Raw genomic sequence first — 20,427 nt, 5'->3', positions numbered from 1 at the left:
TTTTTAGAAATATTGCTATATGTAGGCACTGTTTTAAGGATGGACCAAGTCAGTATAAAATCATCAATGTTTTTTTCTTTTAATTCCCATAATTTGTGACAGTATGATGTCTTTTGAATACTTTTTGTTTTCAAAAACTTGCTTATGATTGGCAAAGTGTTTTTTTCCATTAACCCTTTGTTATGTCAATATATTGTTTATCAGGTACATTCTATAAGGAAACAACACATTTACATACCACAGTTTTTGATAAACAACTTCCACTCATCGGACAGTTGTATTTTTGTTTACAATTACAATTTTCTGTAGTTTATTCATAAATGATTTTTTTTTTGTTTAACAAAGCATTATTGTGAACTTTTATAATTCTTTCCACATTTATTGTGCAACTGTAGCTAACTTTAATTGTATTTCGATTAAAATTTTTTTGTAATTAATTAGAGGGTTGGAAATGTTTATCGACCAATTTTAAAAACCTCTTTCCTATGTAAGTGGAAACATTTTTGCTATATGGGGGGGTTAAATCAAATAACATTTCTAAGTTTATATTGCTTTTTTGTATTCATTTTTTCAGGATCAAATTTTAGTTCAATATTTTCAAAACTACTTTTTTTAAAAGCATCTTCAAATATATATACAATTAGTCTGTTACTATTTGAAATCAGGATTTGTTTTAGAGCTTGGGGTGGATGATTTGAGTTAATAATAATATGCAATAATTCATTGCTTGGTTTTTGAAAGGCCTATATGAATTTTCAGAGAGTTTTTAACAACAATATTAAATTCAATTTAAACAGTATTTAAATTTAAACAATATTTAATTCAATTTAAAAGCTCTAAAAATTGGTATAAGCCTTTCAGAAAACCAAACGATGAATTATTGCATATTATTATTAACTCAAATCATCCACCTCAAGTTCTAAAACAAATCCTGATTTCAAATAGTAACAGACTAATTGTATATATTTGAAGATGCTTTTAAAAAAAGTGATATTGAAAATTTTGAACTAAAATTTGATCCTAAAAGAATGAATACAAATAAGCAATATAAACCTAGAAATGTAATTAAAAAGTAATAAAAAAGTAAAAACATTTTTCTGAAATTTTTTTTCTTTCTTTATGTAAAAATCACTATTAATTTTACATTATCTTATGTGATAATGTTTCATCTATTTCTTGCTTCTATTGACACTATAAAATTCACTGCTCTAAATAGATAGCCTTTCTTGTGCTATCTACTAAAATTCATTTTTGTGTTACTTATCATTTAATTAGGTCTTTTCCTTCTACTTTGACTGTTCCTAAGTGCTCCAAATACTTTTATTTGTCTAGTTTTTCCTTAAACATCAGTTCTTTGGAATTTGCTTACTTCGTCTTGTTTTCCTGATTGATATACTTTGCAATATTCAAACATCAGTTTGTTTTCCTGATTGATATACTTTGCAATATTACTTTTGTCTGTTAATCATTATCTTGCTTTATAAATTTCATCTTTGCTCATCCTGAAACTATTAGCGCTAATAGTGGTTGCTAGCAGCTTTGTTAAAGTGAAGATGCTGAAGAAATAAATAAGTAAATAAAATCTTAATTCACCTAACATTTCTGTATTAAGTATAAATAATCACAGACAATAAAATGCTATTGTACAGAAGTTGTGGAGCCTATTGAAAAAAATATTTATCTAGTTTAAAAAATTCTTTTTTATTACAAACTCAAAGTTTTTAAATTTTTAAATTTTTTTACCTTTTATAAAGCATTTTAAAAGGTAAGGACCTCTGTATATATTCTACGTGAGAACAAAAAAACCAGACTAATCCTATTAAGTACTTAGCAATTCGTATTAGTAATACTTACTGGAACTTAGTAGTATAAGCAGGTTTTAAATAGAACTTGGTAGGAATACTCAGGTTTTATTCGGCCTTCACCAGTATTAGCCAGAATTTAGTAAGAATAATAAGCTTTTTAATTGGCACTTGGTTGGATTAACTGGTTTTATTGAGAACTTAGTATTTATTATTAGTATTACATTAAGAAACTGGGTTTTAGCTAATAAAAGAATTTTACACTTTCATTTGGTGTTTAATTTAATTATTGGTGTTTTAAAGATTACATAGTTTAATTGGTAGGATTATTTTTTCAAGAAATATGTGTTAAAGTAAAAACATAAAAATAACTATTTTTTAATTTTTATTTAACCAAAGATAAGTAAAAAATAATAACCCTTCTTAATTTAAATACATAGTAGTATAAGTAATTTAACTTGCAGCCAAAGCAATCAAGAAGCTTATTTATAAAACAAGTATAAAAATAACAAATAAAGAAGTGTTGGCTTGTTTAACTTGAATATTTAAAATAATGCAATAAATAACAATGGTCAGTTATTTAGTAAATTCAAAAGTGCGGATGGAAAAATTTCGCCCATATTATTTCTTTTGTTTTCATCTTTGATTCGTCCATACCTGTAACTACAATGAAATTTACAAATATAGTAATGTTATTTAACATATTAACAACCCCTATTATTTTACTTATTCAAAACTTATTTATTATTTTACAATTAAAAAACTTATCAACTTAACATAAGTTTAGAATTTCATTCTCATTTTTCCATTACTATAATAATCATAACTTTTCAGGAAAAGTTCTGAAAATTAAAAATATAAGTATATGAAAATATAAATGAAAAAATTCTATAAAATATAAATAATTATAAAAGTTGTGTTGATTTGCTAAGAACAGATAACAACGAAAACAACAATATATTTACCATTATAATTTAATTCTATATATTAAACAAAAGAAAAACCTTTTAGCCTTTTACTAATAAAGGTCGAAAAGCTTACTTTTATAAAGCCTGACTAAAAAATGCTAAAACTGAATAAATATAATGCTAAATATTGAATTACAACCTTCAAAATTAATATTAAAAACTGTTTAAATGCATTAACAAATAATCATCATTTAATTTGTGAACCATGCAACTGTCACCAATTTAGGAAAGGTTTCCACTATAGTATTATAGACATTAATTAGTTTAAATACTGTAGTTAAAATTGCAGCTTTATATTTAGCTGACTTGTCTTCTGTGTGATTAAAAAAGATGGCGTATAACAAGAGTTTTTTTATTTTCATCATTTTTTAAAACTTTTTAAGTACTTACTAAATATTGGTTTAATACTGATTAAGTCTTAGTAAATACTTAGTAGGATTACTCAGTAATCAGTTAATATTATCAGATTATTTGAAAATTAATAACTTTAACCATATTAGGCAAAAACTTAACATGATAAGTCAGAAAAGATCACACTTAACTGGAATAATAGGAAGTTAGATAGTTTCCTAGGAATATTACACCTTTTCAAGATATAATTGAGAACTTGAAAGTTGTAATTCAGAAAAAAAAGATGAAATTGAGAAGTACAACATGTAATTTAGAATTCGCAATGTGTAATTACAAAACAAAACTTGTAATTAGGAAATTTTAATGTTATTGAGAAACCCAACATGTATATAAGAAAATCGCTATATCTATTTAGAAAAATAAAGTTTGTAGTATAGAAATCATAATATGTAAATAAGAATATGTTATTTTTTAATTCCGAATTCATAATGTAAGCTGAAAGGTAAGCAGAAATTTAAATTTTGTTGGAAGAGATGGTTTTAAACCACAAAAATTAATCAATAATTAAATTAAAGAAACACTAACATGGATTGAAAGTAGGATTGCCAGATGTCCGGTTTTTACAGCGGAGAATACAGTGCCAAATTTGTAAAATAATTTATTTAACTGCATTCTCCTTTGTAAAAGCCGGACATCTGGCAACCCCAATTAAAAGTGTCTGTGAGTTGACATAGGTGGCCATAAAAATTAAGACATTAAGACAATTTAATATTAGCTTCAGCACAACCACAATTGCCAATTACCTTGAAGGCAGACTAATTTCAATTAAAAAAGTGCACTAGGAGCCAACTACAATGAATAGTAATAAGAACAAATAAAAATAAAAGAAAGTTTTAATTGAAACCCAATATGATTTTTCCAGTTATTGCCTGAACTTCAAATGCCTTTTTCATGACTTTTTTATATTTTATTGATATTTTATTATTATTTCCAGCCTTAAATCACTTAGTAAATTAGGACTACAAAATTCAAAATACAAAGAACTTTGTATTCTTTATACTTACCTTAATTACAACTATTTTGTTCTCAATTACATTTTATAATTTCTTATTTACAACTTTTATTTTCTCAATTACATCTGAGGTTTCTCATCACAACTTTTACCTTCTCAATTACATCTTACTTTTCTTGATTACAACTTTCAAGTTCTCAATTACATCTTAAAAAGGTGTAGATGGTTTTTTAATCTCGTGTGTATTCAAAATACTTGTTATTAATTGTTATTAACTTTAAGCAGTTTATAATTTTGATATTTCTCATACTGATATAATATAGCATTTAATACCATTATTTAGTTAGAAACTTAGTTTTTTAAGGGTTCATGTATTTTTTAATTGTTTATCTATTTTTAAGGATATCAATCCATATTTTTGTAGTGTGGGTTATTAAATCTGTTATTGTAATAATATATATTCATAGTAAATTCCATATATTTTTTTTATCCAAATATATCATACCTATTTTCACGATTATATAAAGTTTAATAAAACTCTGTATATTCAATTGGTAAAAACCATTCTTATATAATATAAAATTGGCCATTAAAGTTGCTTAGCTAGTTTATAGAAGATAAAATTTAATGTACTTCAGTCGCATGAAAAAATTTGTATACAAAATTTTTTATCTTTTATGCAGTAGTAAAATATTTTACAAAAAGGTAAATGATAATATTTTTATAACATATTAGCTAGATTTTTATATAAAAGTCTAGCTGTAGGAACAATTTTAGGTAAGCTTTTGTTATAATTTTTATTTAAATATCATTTTATTTGCGTTCCAGCACCCTTTAATATAGTATTTAACATCTTCTTGTGTTTTCTGTGCTTTATTTGCTAGGTTTTGTAATAAATTTGTGAAGAAATGGTTGATCTAAAATGACTTTGAAAAAAGTAAATATTGACTACAATTTGAGACTTCAGCTTCTAATTCTAAAAAAATGTTAAAACCTTATTAATCCACTCCTCTTCTTCCTTTCAGTCCGTCTTAATATTATTTCAAAAAATATTTTGGCAACTAATATAACAAAAAAATTTAATTACTTTATTATTAAAAATATTGATTTCAATGTTTGTATAAAATTATCTCCAGTATAATGAACAATTTGGAGATTATATATATGGAGATTATATATAATATATATAAGATAATATATTATATTTAGGATTATATATTATAAATTATATATTATACATTATATATTATGAATTATATATGAGATTATATATTATATTTGAAATTATATACAATAAATTATATTTAGAGGGTAAACAGATTCTATCTATTGACCAGCCTCACACCCTTTCTTTCTCTATTAAGCTAGCGCAGATGTATTTTTAATGCATTGTTTCCAGTTTAGAATGTTCAATGCTGAATCTTCTTAACTCAATGCATGGGTTTTGCTTGTGTCTCTGTTTTTATGACTAGGCAACTCATTCTATCATCTTCTAATGAGGGCACAGCTCTAAGACTCAGTTTTATGGTTTTCAGGCCAGCTGGTAGTCAGGTTTCCTAAACTTTGTGGTAGCTCTCAGGGAAGCTGATTCCATCAACAAGTGAAAAATATCAAAGTACATCTATGCACAACATGGCACTGTTATTTACAAAGTAAATAACAGTGCCATGTTGTGCATAGATGGTGTCTCTGTTTGTACTTCTAGTGTGCATTGCCAAGGTCACATTTGGAGCCCTTTGTTACGGCTTAGGGATTATTAATATTAATGAGGCGAATGCTTGGGTTATTAAACAGTGTACTAAGCACTATCTATGCTTTGAGTCAAGTTCTTTAACAAATTTAAAAATGAATAAAATACAAAAAACTATAAAATACAAAACCCATCGTCATCAAAAAAATCTCTAAACCTATCATTAACTAATATTCGTGGTCTTTGAAGTAACTTTTCTTCTGTTGAGTTTTCTTATCTTTTGCAAATTCACCAGACCTACGTGCTCTTTGTGAGACTAATTTGAGTTAAAATGTCTTATCTTGTGATCTTAGTGTTGATGGCTATCTTTCTATAATTTGTAATGACTCCAATAGTCACATGCATAACCTGGGCATTTACATTCGTAAGATTTAACCCATTTGTTCAGAAACTAGGTTTGAATCCACAGACTATGCTTCTATGTGCTTTCGTTTAGCACCATTTTACTCTATCACCTTTATCTTTGCTCTATATTGCTCTTCTTCATCTCAAGACTGCATTCATTTTGATGTTATTTTTGATTAAAAAAGCCCTCTCTCTTTATCCATCAGCCTGTATTGTTGTTGTTGGTGACTTTAATGCTCATCACACTGAATGGCTTGGCTCTAGTGTCAGTCACTCTGCAAGCATTTAAGCCCATAACTTTTGCTATTCTCAATCATATAACTCTAATAGTCAACTTTCCAACTCGCTTTCCAGACAACCCAAATCATTTACCTTCTCTACTTGACTTATGTCTTGTTTCTGATCTTTGTCAGTGCTCAGTTACTCACCCTTAGGTGCTTCTGATCACGGTTTGATCACTCTAAAACTATTATCTCATTCTTCGTCATCATCTGAATCTCCCTATTATCGTACCTCTTACAACTACCTTGAAGCTGACTGGGACTCTTCTTGTGATTTTCTTTGTGACAGCCCTTGGGTAAAAATCTTTCATAACTTTGTGACTTCAGGCTGGCATAGAATCTTTTATTCTCAATTGACAATTCTTGGTCAAGCCTCACTCTTCTGCATGGTTTTCTTCATATTGTGCTGCTGCAACTTCTAATTAAAACATTACTTCCACATCTATCTGCAAAACGATTCTCCAGAAGTCAGTAGTCTGTTTATTACTGCTAGAAACCATTATAAAAAGGTTTTATAATGGTGAAATCACATAATTCATCACAAAAATTTTGCTCCCGTGACATAACATGGGCAAATCTCTTATTCTGCCTCTCTTGTATGGTTGTCACTGTCACCTCACCTAAAAACAAAGCTAAATTGTTTGCTGAGAACTTTTCATCAATATCATTGGTTCCATTAATTACGTTCTATCTTATTTAGTTGTCAAACAGGTTGATCCTTTGCTAGATATTCGTATCACAACCACTTCTGCATCTAAATTGATTTCCTGTTTAGACTCTTCTAAAGCTTGTCGCCTTGAAAACAAAACTGTTGTTGCCTTGCAGAAATGTTCTCTAGGGCTTTTGTTTATACTATCAAAACTATTAAGTAAGTGCTTATCAAAGTCTTGTTTTCCAGCCTGCTGGAAAGCGGCATCAGCTATCACTATTTTCAAAAGTTCTGGAGAGCGATTTGATTCATCTCACTACTGTCCCAATAGTCTTCTTACTATCATAAGCAAGGTTTTAGAATCTATAATTAACAAACACTTAATCTCTCATCTTGAATCTTACTTTCTGATCATCAATATGGATTTCAATTTTTACATTCTACAGCTGATTTGCTAACAGTACTAACCGATAGGTTTTATCATGCCTTAGATAAAGATAAAGTGGTTAAGACCTTCGCTTTTGACATTTCTAAAGTTTTTGATGAAATTTAACATGCTGGTCTTCTCCATAGGCTTTCGTCTTAATTTGACAAACATCTTTATGATTATTGAATTCTTCCTTTTCAATAGTAGTATAAAAGTTATCTTCGATGGACAGCACTCTTCTTCTTATACTGTAATATCAGGGGTTTCTCAAGGTTCTATCCTTTGCCTTATACTCTTTTTAATTTACATTAACATTCTTCCAGATATTCTCACCTCTAAAATGGCAATGTTCGCTGGTGATACTACCATTAATTTTATTGTGATAATAAGAAAACACTCTTTGATTGTTTAAAGGGGGTTTTTGAGCTCAAAAAGGATCTCACTTCTGCTACAGCATGGGGCTCACTGTGGCTAGTAAACTTTAATTCACATAAAAATCTATCTTTTTCAGTCATTTGTTGTCGCGATAATTCAGATCTTTATATATTTGTTAACGGTAATGTACTTGATGAGACATCTACACTTTATCTTCTAGAAATAACTCTTACTTCCGATCTATCTTAAAAACCATATATCAAGTCTGTTGCAAAATTAGAATCACAGTTTTGTGGCGAAACAAAGTTTTGAAGTAATCAAAAATTAGATACTTTTTTTACTAATTTATTATTGCTCTGTTCTTTTAGAACATTGAGCACTCAATTTGTAGAATACACTACCATAATTTATAATTTATATATATATATATATATATATATATATATATACATATATATGCATATATATATATGTATATATGTATATATTAATATATATATATATATTTATATATATATATATATATATATATATATATATTTATATATATATATATATACATTAGGGTGGAGTGAATTTTAGTTTTTTTTACAATTTGTTTAGCCTGGGTGTGCAAAAGTTGTCTATTCATTTCAGAAATACTCTGGAAAAATATCAATGCTCTAGGAAATTATCTTGAGGTTCCTCAAGACCTTTAAAATTTTAATGGGTCCCTAATATTATGTAAAAAAGTATACATTTCAAAAGTATGTCATGTTGGGTCTCAAAAGAAGCAAAATTTTATAACAATTTCAAAAATAACAATTATTTAAAAAAAAAATTTGTTATTTCATAGTTTATTGCAGAAAAAATGACCTTTTAAACTAAAAATGAAAAAAGTTTATTTTTTTCCATTATAATTTCAAAAAAATCTTAAATAATAATTTTTTTATAAAATATTTGTTATTTTTGATAATTTTATAAAATTTTGCTTCTTTTGAGACCCAACATGACATATTTTTGAAAAATTTTTTTTACGTAATATTAGGGACCCATTAAAATTTTAAAGGTATACTTTTAAAAAAAAATAATTCACTGATATTTGGAAGCAAGTATATAATCTTTTTCAAAAATTAAGACCTTTTTCAAGAAAAAAGTAAAACCAATGACTTTTCAGTTACTTTCAAACAAAAGTTCATCTAGTTTTTATATTGAAAACTGGAGTTACAAAAAAGTCTTATTTCTAATATATATATATATATATATATATATATATATATATATATATATATATATATATATATATATATATATATATATTTATAACAATTTATGTATATATATATGTATATATATATATATATATATTTATATATATATATATTTATTTATATATATACAGTCTTGGCCATAAGTTTGGAACCGATGAATTTTTTTCTCATAGGAACGTTTCTATGACGTTTACGGCATTTAACTGCTGCAGCATCGTGTTTATGCAGCATCAGTTGCATAGTTAAATGCCTTCACGACTTCTTAATTGTTGCAAAACGTGAATCGTGTAACTTTACACCGCAGCAGAGCATCGTGAACAATATGACCCTCATTAAGCTGCATTATACACTGTTCAATGCCTAAACTATCGTTCCCTTGAACTAATGTTTACCTGAACTAATATTCGGTTGAACTAATGTTGAAATATACTTACTTATATTAACAAACTATACATTATATTTTAATCAATTAATTAGCTGATTTACATATATATTAACTGCATATCAGTGCGATAGGTAAGGCTTAACTTCTTATAAGTATAAAATTAATTAATTTATCCTTTTATTGTTATATAAGAAGTAAAAATATGCAAATAAATCGCTTTATTTGTATAAATGTTTGCAAATTATCATTCAATAATATATACTATTCATAAAAATAGATCTATTAATTTATAATTATTTATATTATTAGCAGTAAGTATTCTACATTAACATGTACAGTGCGTAAAATGACTAGAAGTATTGAATTGTCGAAGGAGAAAAGGGCACAGATGATGATCCTACACCAGCAGAATTATTCTCACAGTAAAATAGCTGGTATACTGCACATATCTAAGTCTGCTGTCACCAAAGGCATTGCAAGAGCAAAGCAGTTGGGCACTCTGGAATCCAGAAAGAGGTCTGGACGACCTCGCATAACTTCTGCCACAACGGATTGGGTGATACATCGGCTTGCTGCTGCAAATCCAACATGGTCATCTCTCCAGATAGCAGTAAATTCATCACTTCCTGCCAGTACAAGAACAATCAGAAGACGCCTTTTGAAGGAATTCAAGCTGCCATCATGTCGTCCAGCAAAGAAAGCCATGTTAAGTAAAAAGAATATCCGTGACCGCTTGACATTCTGTCGCAAGTACAAAGACTGCACTGCACAAGACTGGAAAAAAACTATGTTTTCAGATGAGTCAACTTTTTCTCAGTTTGCCTCATATATCAGACATGTCAGGAGACCTGCAAAACAAAGATACAACATCAGGTATGTTGTTCCCACTGTGAAGCAGGCGCCTACCGTTATGGTGTGGGCAAGTTTCTCGGCATCAGGTCCAGGTGGCATATGGTTCATGCCAAAGAATACAACCATCAATGCTCAAGTTTACCTTGGGATATTAAAGGAAAAGTTGAACACTCACATGAACATTCTGAAATGTAAGGTATTTCAGCATGATGGTGCACCCTGCCACAGAGCAGCAGTTGTAACCAACTGGCTAAGACAGAAACATATCGAAGTCTTGGGTCCATGGCCTGGCTCAAGTCCTGACCTAAACCCAATAGAAAACATGTGGACAATGATTAAGCAGAAGGTTGCTGCCACAAATCCAACGTCAGAGAAGTCTCTGATTGATGCCATCAAGCGTGTATGGACAACTGCCATAACCCCAGAATACTGCGCGAAATTGTCCGATTCAATGCCAGCGAGAATAGCAGCAGTACTGGGTGCCAAAGGACATTATTCAAAATACTGATACCATTTTTTACATGACAGAATATTTACTTGTATATAATATTTAAAATAAAAATGATTTCAAAAGTTTTTGTTGATATTTTGGGTATAAAAAGTGTAATTATATCAAAAAACCTAATCGGTTCCAAACTTATGGCCAAGACTGTATATGTATAATATAAATATATATATACATATATATATATATATATATATATATATATATATATATATATATATATATATATGTATATATATATATATATATATATATATTTATATAAATACATATATATATATATATATATATATATATATATATATATATATATATATATATATGTATGTATGTATGTATATATATATATATATATATATATATATATATATATATATATTTTATGTAATTAAATGAATAAAAACAACTAAATTGCGGGACTTAAAGTTTCATGCCGGAAGGCAATCATCAGCTGTGAATACCACGTATTCACGTAGTATTCATGGTTGAGGATTGCCTTCGGGCATGAAACTTCAAGTCCCGCTATTTAGTTGTTTTTATTCATTTAATTACATAAAGTATAAATTGCTCTATTATTTGTTAATATTGAGCACTGTCATACCTACAAGAGTTTTTGTATTTTACACCGCAATACTAACCTCACTTATATACATATATATATATATATATATATATATACATATATATATACATATATATATATATATATATATATATATATATATATATATATATATATATATATATATATATATATATCAGGCATTGTTACGAGATTTCGCTGCGTAGCGAAAACGCGTAACGATTTTCTAAGTAACTAAACTCAGCAAATATATTTTGCATCGTTAGTATATATATTGCGTCACTAGCGTCTTTTCAAGTACCGCATTCTAATTAAAGTTATTTTATTAACGCGTTAAAAATCATACAAACAGTTTGTTTTTTTCTCACTGTAACAAAAGTTACAAATAAAATCTAAGTTCTTATTTAAAAAATCATTTTTATTAATTTTTTCAATTATTAACTAAATTTTATTTTGAAAAAAATTTTTTTTTATGAAATGTAAATTAATGTTGGTTTATTTTCTTATGATTTTACAGTTGGTTTTTGGTTATTTTATTAACTGTTAATAAATTTTGCCTTATTTTATTTGTGAACTCTTTTTAATAACGTTTTTAAACAATAAAGAGTTTTTTTTTTGTTATTTATCAGTTACCGATAACATATTCGTGATCATAATTTATTTTCATAAATTAATCGAACGTCTTTAAAACTTTATGTTATTGAATTAACCATAAACAAAATATCTTATTAATAAAATATTTACATCAAAATAAATTGTGCATTTTTTAAACTATTATGACTAAAAATAATTTTTATATTTAAAAGGAATTTATATATTTAATTCCTTAAGATAGAACTTAAAACACTTTATTTTTTTTAACTAATTTTTAACAATACCAAAAATAATTATGAAACAAACTGTTTCTTTAACAAAAAATTTTTACTTTAATTTAACAAAAAAACTTTACAAATGCGGTTAAACGCAATTTACTAACGACTTTATTTCTTCTGAATAAACGTTACATTACGTCACCTTAACGACAATCAAAAGATAATTTAAATATTTTAAAAGATATAAGTTTTTGAATAGCGCAAAACTGCTGAACGCGTAGGCAAATCGCCTTTTCGCAAGCAAAATGCAAGCTGCGTAACGCTTCTTAACAAGGCCTGATATATATATATATATATATATATATATATATATATATATATATATATATATATCTCTATATATATATATATATATATATATATATTTAACAAAATTTATGCAGATTATAATAATAGTAAATCTGTATTATAATAATAGTAATATTATTATAATCTGTATTTTATACAGATTATAATAATAGTTATAGTAGATATATATTCAATATTAATATTAAATAAATAAAAAAAGGAAAGAAATATAATAACAATAAATAAAATAACAATAAATAAAATAACAACTGATAAGTTATAAGAATAATATTATTTATAGTAGCAAGTTAATGATTTTATGGCATAGTGACACAATTTTAATTAAAAAAAATATCTTTTTGAGTTCAGCTTTGCACGAAACAATGGCAATGACATCATACTAAAACTCCCTAATATTAGCAGGGGCTTTAGTACATATTTCGGTTAGGACAGGTACTGTTGAGCCTCAAAGGGCATTTATTATTGTAAAAAACTATTTATACTGTCAATTTTTGTTGTTACTGCACAAATGTATGTTGTACACTTGAATTTTTGAAACAGTATATCTGACAAATTTTATAAATTAAAAAAAAAAAAATTTTGGCTGCAGCAAATTTTTTTTATCCAGATATAATCAGTCAATTTATATATATATATAAATTGACTGATTATTTGCAAACAGTTATTTCAGTATGATAACGTCAATCACAAGTAATCAAAGATTTGTTAATAGATATTTGTTTATTTTTTTTACAATATGCTTTGAAATTTTTTTTTTTCATTCAAATTTTGGTTCAATAGAAAGAAGTTGTTCCAGTGATTGGTTCGAATATGCTAGTTATTGCTATTATTTTCATACAGCAAATGATTCAAATGGCAAAAAGTGGGAACATTCTTATTTAAACTGCTTAGAAAAAGGAGGAAATTTGTTAAGCATAGATGATGAAACAGAAAACACATTTATTTTAAACACTCTTAAAAACTACAACATGAGTAAAGATAATTACTGGATTGGTACTTTTATCATTTATTTTATTGTACTAATTTCCCTAATTTTTTGTTTTAATATATCATTTTATTTTTAGATACTTTATTAATATTATAGGTCTTACTGATCGTTGGTATAACTCATGGTTTTTGTGGTCTGATAATACATACACGCAGTATATATATTCTAAGTTCAATGGGTTATTATATGATAAAAGATTAGAGAGTTGTGTCAGAATAAATAAAGCATATTGGGAAATAAAAAATTGTAAAAGTAGATCGGGATATATATGTAAAAGTAGAAGAGGTAAATTTTTTCAAATAATTTATTTAAATTTTTTACTAAATTTTTTATTATTTTTTAATATTAAATTCAGAGACTTTTTGCTTTTTTTCTATCATATCGGTTGAGGTCAGTACATTTTGTCTGAATATACTTAATAGTGACTTGAGAAGTTCTATACAAATTTATTTGTATATTCAATTGTATTGGTGTTTTACTATAATTATTAGTTTATCAGTCCAAAATTAGTAAACAATTAAATAATCTAAAAAAGTTTTTTTAAATTTTCTACATTACCCTGCTCACTTTTTGTTAAAAGTTGCTAAATCTTCAGTAGGAAATATGTTGAGACAATATAAGAAGAAAACAATCAAAAGATGAAGAGGTGGCGGAGAGATAAAAGTTATGTTGACAAAAAAAAAGTGAGTTTGATCATTTGGTCAGTTAAAAGAAATCAGTGCTAATCTCAAAGAGATCTCACCAAAATGTTTAAATGCAGTCGTTTCTTTATCAGTAGAGCACTCAATAGCAAGGGCTTGGAAGCACACCATGAAAATAATTACTAAACGGATAATAGATGCAGAATTCACTATTATTCACATGAAATTGTAGTATGATAACCAAATTGATGTCGTAATGGTCCCAAAAGATGCAAATCATATAAACTGTCCTGAACAGGGTGTAATTGATAGTTATTGGGCAATTATAAAAAGAATCTTGTCAAAAAGCTAAATACTGAGAAAAAATTTTAGCAAAAATAGTTAGTAGGTCACTTAATGCAAGTTTCAAGCTTTATTGGCACCTACTCTGAATAAAATTCAATAAAATTCAAATGGTCATCAAAAGTAAAGAACGAGAAGCTACACCAAGTAAACACAGTAATAAATGAACAAAAAGACAGAGATAAAAGAATGAAAGACATAGTCAGATTGATTATCACAGCAATAGTTACTGATGAGAACTAGTAGAAACTGAGAAACAGTTAGTCAAATAATTAACTATATAGGAGCAACCACCATCTCAATGCTTGTTAATAGACTTCAACGATTTCAAAGAGGCACAACAGCAGGCATAATTACAATACCTTCAAAAGCACAACAGGGACATTATAAGTTACATTAAGTGATGAATCAGAGAGAAACCCAACACTAGCCAAGGAAAAGGAACTTGGGGATAAAACAAACCCACAGTACAAAGGTATTTATATTTCACCAGATACGGCACAAGCAGAGCAATTTGAAAATATGAAGCTAAGAAAATTAAGAGACACAAAAAATACAGTGAGAAGACCAGATGATCCCTTTCAATGTGCAATATATGGAATATGACTTGCCAAGTTTAAATGTAATATTGAGAACGGAAAAAGAACTGAACAGTACTAATGAATACCCATAACATTTATATACAAATCCAGAAACAACACTTGGCAACAAAATGAAAGAATTTAAAATTCTTTTATGTAGAGATCAACCTCGCATCATAGGAAATAAGTATTGGTAATCAGGACAGCAAAATAGAACAAATATAAGCTGTTGTTGTAATTAGAAATATCAAATACCTCCTTTGATGTATATATTGACCAAACAATCAAATAGACATGAATGATCTCAGACAAATCATACATGGTGCAAAAAAAAAAGTAGATGTTAAAACATATGCAGATGTTGTAATACTAGGAGATTTTAATTTTCCAAACGTTATCTGGAATAGTAGATATTTTGAGAGTGTAAATAGTAAAGAAAATTCAATTGAACACATATTTACCAATATAATAAACAACGTATTTTTATTTAAGCATTTCACTATTCCAACTTTTCAACTGTCGGAAACACATTAAAAAAACACACTTGACTTGATATTTACCAACGATAGAAACAGAATATATTAGCCACAATCACATGTACAAACAAGGGTCACTTAATATTGACATTTAAACTTAAACTAAACATTAAACAGAGTAGCAGAGCATCAAAATATAAATTTGACTACACAAAAATAAACAAAAAAGTTAACTAGTTGAGTGGAACCTCTGCTTTCATCAATCAACAACACAACAAATGTACAATACTTTTATATTAAACATAAGCTATCTGAGTAATTTATATATACCAAAAAATTGTTGTTAATGCAAAACATATCTGAGTAATTTATATATACCAAAAATTTGATGTTAATACAAAACATAAACACGAGAGAAATCCATGGTTTAGCGATAACCTTAGAGCATCAGTAAAAATGATAAAAAGATCTAAGATACATAATTTTAGCAGCCAAATGGTGCAGATACAGAAAAGTCAATGCATACAATACAATAACAAAATTAGTATCAAATGAAGCCATTTAAGCCAGAAAGAACTATGAAAGAAACCTGATAATAAAATCAAAATCAAATCCGAAACTTCTCTGTAAATATGTAAAGAGTCAGAGGAACACAAAGCAATCAATTAAAACTGTTTTGAACACTTACGGTTCTTTAACAAATAACCAAAATGAGATTGCAGATATTATAAACAACTAGTTTCACAGCACCTTTGTAAATGTAAGCAACACAATGTCAGTAAGACTAGATAAACTAATTAGTCATACACAAAAGAAATCAGAGAATGACGCCTTCTTATCAATACAAGAATAATTTGTATCATCATTAGCCAATAATGCCACATTAAATATTAGAATTTCTGGGAGATAGTTAATGTAAATTAAAAAAAGCAAAATTCCGAGATGCAGAAACTCCGAAGTTACAGGATATGAAGGAGAGTACTTTCCATCTAAGACATATTTTATACTATGATTGGTATGAAAGGATTAAAGATATCACCTTATACACCGTTAGAAATGAGCTTATGGAGAAGACCAGCATGCCACAACATGTCAAAGGCTTCAGAAATGTTGAGAACAGCAGTCTTAACCTTTCTACATTTATCTAATGTACAATAAAGCCTATCAATTATTATTGTTACCAAATCAGCTGAAGAACGAATTGATCAGGAAGTAAGTTATTGGATTTAGGATGTGAGATCAGGTATTTGTAAAACCTTGGTTAAAATAGGAAGAAGACTAATGGAACGGTAGTTAGGCGAGTAAGATTGCTCTCCAGAGTTTTTGTCAATAAGGATAACAGATGCAGCTTTCTTAGAGGCTGGAAAATAAGACTCTAATAAGCTCTTGTTAAATAGCTTTAAAAGTATAGATGACAGCTCCGAAGAACACTTCTGCAAGACTATAACAGGTATGTTGTCCTGACCACAAGCTGTAGAAGAGTCTATGCAGGAAATTACATTTGGTACAGAAGTTAGAGTGATACAAATATCAAGCAATGGATCAACTTGTTTGACAGCTATATTATGTTGGATGTGATTAATGGAATCAAGATATGAGATCAATGAAAAGCAATAGTAAACAGATGTCTGTTTTTTCTGGAGAAATTTTTTTGAGATAGATATGGAAGTAATGGTTTTGATAGGAAATTGCAGCAGCACAATGAGAAGAAAACTATAGAGACGAGTGAGGGCTAATTTGAAATCTTTGAAAAGGAATGGAATAAAGCATGCCCGGCTGAATCTAAGAAGTTACATAAGAAGCATGTTTTTGAGCACTTATGCGAAAGTTTTCTACTCAAGGGCCATCATGAAAAAACTCATGGAAAGAGTCCCAGTCAGATTTAAGGTAGCTGTAAGATATACGATGATAAGGAAATTTCGAGGATAAAGTAGAATGAGATAATCGATTTAGAGAGATCAAACCATGATAGGAAGGTCCTTAGGTTAAATATGGAGAAACTGAGCATTGGCTAGGACCAGAAAACTGGCATAATTTGAGTAGAGAAGTTAAATGATTTGATTGTCTAAAAATCGAGTTGTAAAGTTGACTACTTGTGTTAGAAATTGAGAAAAGCCAAAACTTTTGGGCTTTAACACCTGCAGAGTCACTGATACTAAAACCGAGCCAATTAGTTTAATGAGCAAAAAAGTCATCCAAACAATAATATTGTCTGAAGGATAGAGTGAAAAAGGCCTGCTCAATTTGATCAGAATCAATGTCAAGAAGAGTGCATTTTTAAGATGAAGAAGAGCAATATAGAACAAAAGTGATAAATCGTTGTGGTGCTAAACAAAAGCACATAAAAGAATAGTCTGTGGAACCAAACCTAGTTTGCTTACAAATAGATGAGTTTTTACAAATGTAAATGCCCATCCTAAGCATGTTAAGACTATTGGAGTCTCAACAAATTAAAGGATGATAACCATTTACACTAAGGTCACAAGATAAGTTAGCTGAACTCAAATAAGTCTCACACAATCATCAATCGTATATATTCTGAAAAATTTTTTTATGGATATTTACAAATAGTAATTCTACTAATTTTAAGTAAACAGCAAAAATATAGATCTTTATATATATAATTGTTAATAATTATAAGAATAGTAATGAAAATAATAAAAATATTACTTATAGTAATAAATATTAGAACCAAAATAAAAATAAAAATAAAAACATTAACAAGTATACTAGTAATTGCAACAACAATAATAATCAAAATAATAAATCACTTATTTTTATAAACATAATAACTAAATACACATATAACTTAGTTACAAACAGTTGACTGATAAAATGTAACAACTAACAGTGACATAAAGTTTTAAATTGAAAATAATAAAACAGGATTAATAATAATTAGAAATAATATTAATTGTGGTTATGATAAATATTTGAGATTAAAAGACATAATGCCATAAAAAAAACATGATAAAAATTAAAGATAAAATAAAGAAAAGCAAAAAAGCATTAAAAAAATGAGAAAGTTTAATATTGTTACATGCATACACAAATATAAATATAAAGATATACACTAAAACCTCTTTTTATGCGGTCCTTTCTTATGCGTTTCTTTTTGTGCAATCTCATATAATTTAATTTTCAAGCGCGCAATATTTTCAATCTCAACAATTAAAATGTGTAATATGTATGTAGGGTCATGGCACCACCTACCGCGACTTTAAGAAAACTTTGAACTTCAAAACTTCTTAACTCCAAAACCATAACAGATTTTTATTTAGGGTTTTCGAATTAATATTTTATACTCAATTATTAACTAAATTATATAATTCGAATTTGAGTAATGTTATTTTTTTAATGTTATTTTTAATTTTTTGTAAGATCTAGTACGTTTCTTCACCTACCGTGATAAAGCAACACCTACCGTAATCGATTCTCTACCTACCATGTATAAAAAAAATTGTATATTTTAATTTTTCTTTTATAAATTTAAATCAAGAAACAAATACATAATTTTAATATAATTACAAAACAAAGTAGATATTGGTTATAAAATTATTCACAAAAGCTTTTTTCTGAATTAAACTTTTTTTCTTTTTAAATTTTTTTAATGCTTTTTTTTTTTCTTTTATTTTTAATTTATTTTGTAACAGCTCGTTTTCTTTTAGATTTTTCTTGTTTTTCTTTTTCTTTCAATTCTTTTTTTTCAGCTTTATTTTTACATTCAATTTTTTTGATATCTTTTTTTTCCTTTGCATTTTCTCTAGTTATTTGAATCTCTAACCATTTGGATGAAGTTACAATGCTCGGTAATCGTTCAACTTGTTTCAGCCTTTTTTTTTGTGATTGGTTGTTTTGACCATAAAAGAAAGTCGTGTAATGGCTTTACATCTTTTATTATTTGTTTATTTGAATCTGGTGGATCTGCTGCTGATTTACTTTCACCGGGTTCATCAATTATTACATTTTTTCCAAATTCGCTAACATTACTAGGTACGATTTTATTTTGCGTACTGTTAATATCTAAATACAATTCTTTATTGATTTTATTGTTCATTACATTTTTGATGGCTTCTATTAAATTTATGGTTTGTTTGGAGCTATCGTTAAATTTAAGTTTTTCCAAAAATTAAATAATTCTCTGAAGTCAGTTTTACCTCCCCATTCTTTATTTCCAGTTTTTTCAAACTGTAGCAATACTTCAGGTGCAATGTTGTTTTCAAATATGTTTCCCACATTATTATGGCTTGAAAGATTCGTTTCACTATTATCAATTGTGGAATTCAATTTAACACGTTGAATTACTTTTTTATAATCAACATTGTTTGCATTAAATGGGAATACTCCTGTCGACCTAAATCCGTTAATAATATTTTTTTTCATATTTGGATCCATAACAAAATTATTCAACATTGGTAAATTTTCTTTGCGAATTTCATTAAAATTGTTATCCAATTTGAATTGTTGACAAATGTTCTGCCATTTTTTTTCATTGGTCCGAGAACTAACTCATCTAATGGTTGTAAGATGCGTGTAGCATTAGGAAACAACAAAATCAAGTGAATTCTTTCCGAAGAGCAATGTATGCTGAGCTCTTTAGACAGATGCAAGTAATGTCCATCCATGAACATATATATACGTAATTGTGTATTAATAGATTTCAAATATGGTACTAACACATTT

At 27.5% G+C, this 20,427-nt stretch overlaps 1 protein-coding gene across 5 annotated transcripts in view; it reads left to right on the top strand.

The window, feature by feature from the left end:
• Window positions 1-20,427, top strand: part of LOC136085711 (uncharacterized) — a 123,538-nt gene that overhangs the window by 38,301 nt on the left and 64,810 nt on the right. For all 5 annotated transcript variants that reach the window (XM_065807032.1, XM_065807031.1, XM_065807030.1 and 2 more), the window contains 2 exons: window positions 13,497-13,709; window positions 13,801-13,989. In XM_065807032.1, the coding sequence (XP_065663104.1) occupies window positions 13,497-13,709; window positions 13,801-13,989 (402 nt within the window). The remainder of the gene's footprint in view (window positions 1-13,496; window positions 13,710-13,800; window positions 13,990-20,427) is intronic.

This window comes from Hydra vulgaris, chromosome 10 (assembly GCF_038396675.1).
Source record: "Hydra vulgaris chromosome 10, alternate assembly HydraT2T_AEP".
NCBI lineage: Eukaryota > Metazoa > Cnidaria > Hydrozoa > Anthoathecata > Hydridae > Hydra > Hydra vulgaris.
This window is presented reverse-complemented; position numbering and strand designations above follow the sequence as displayed.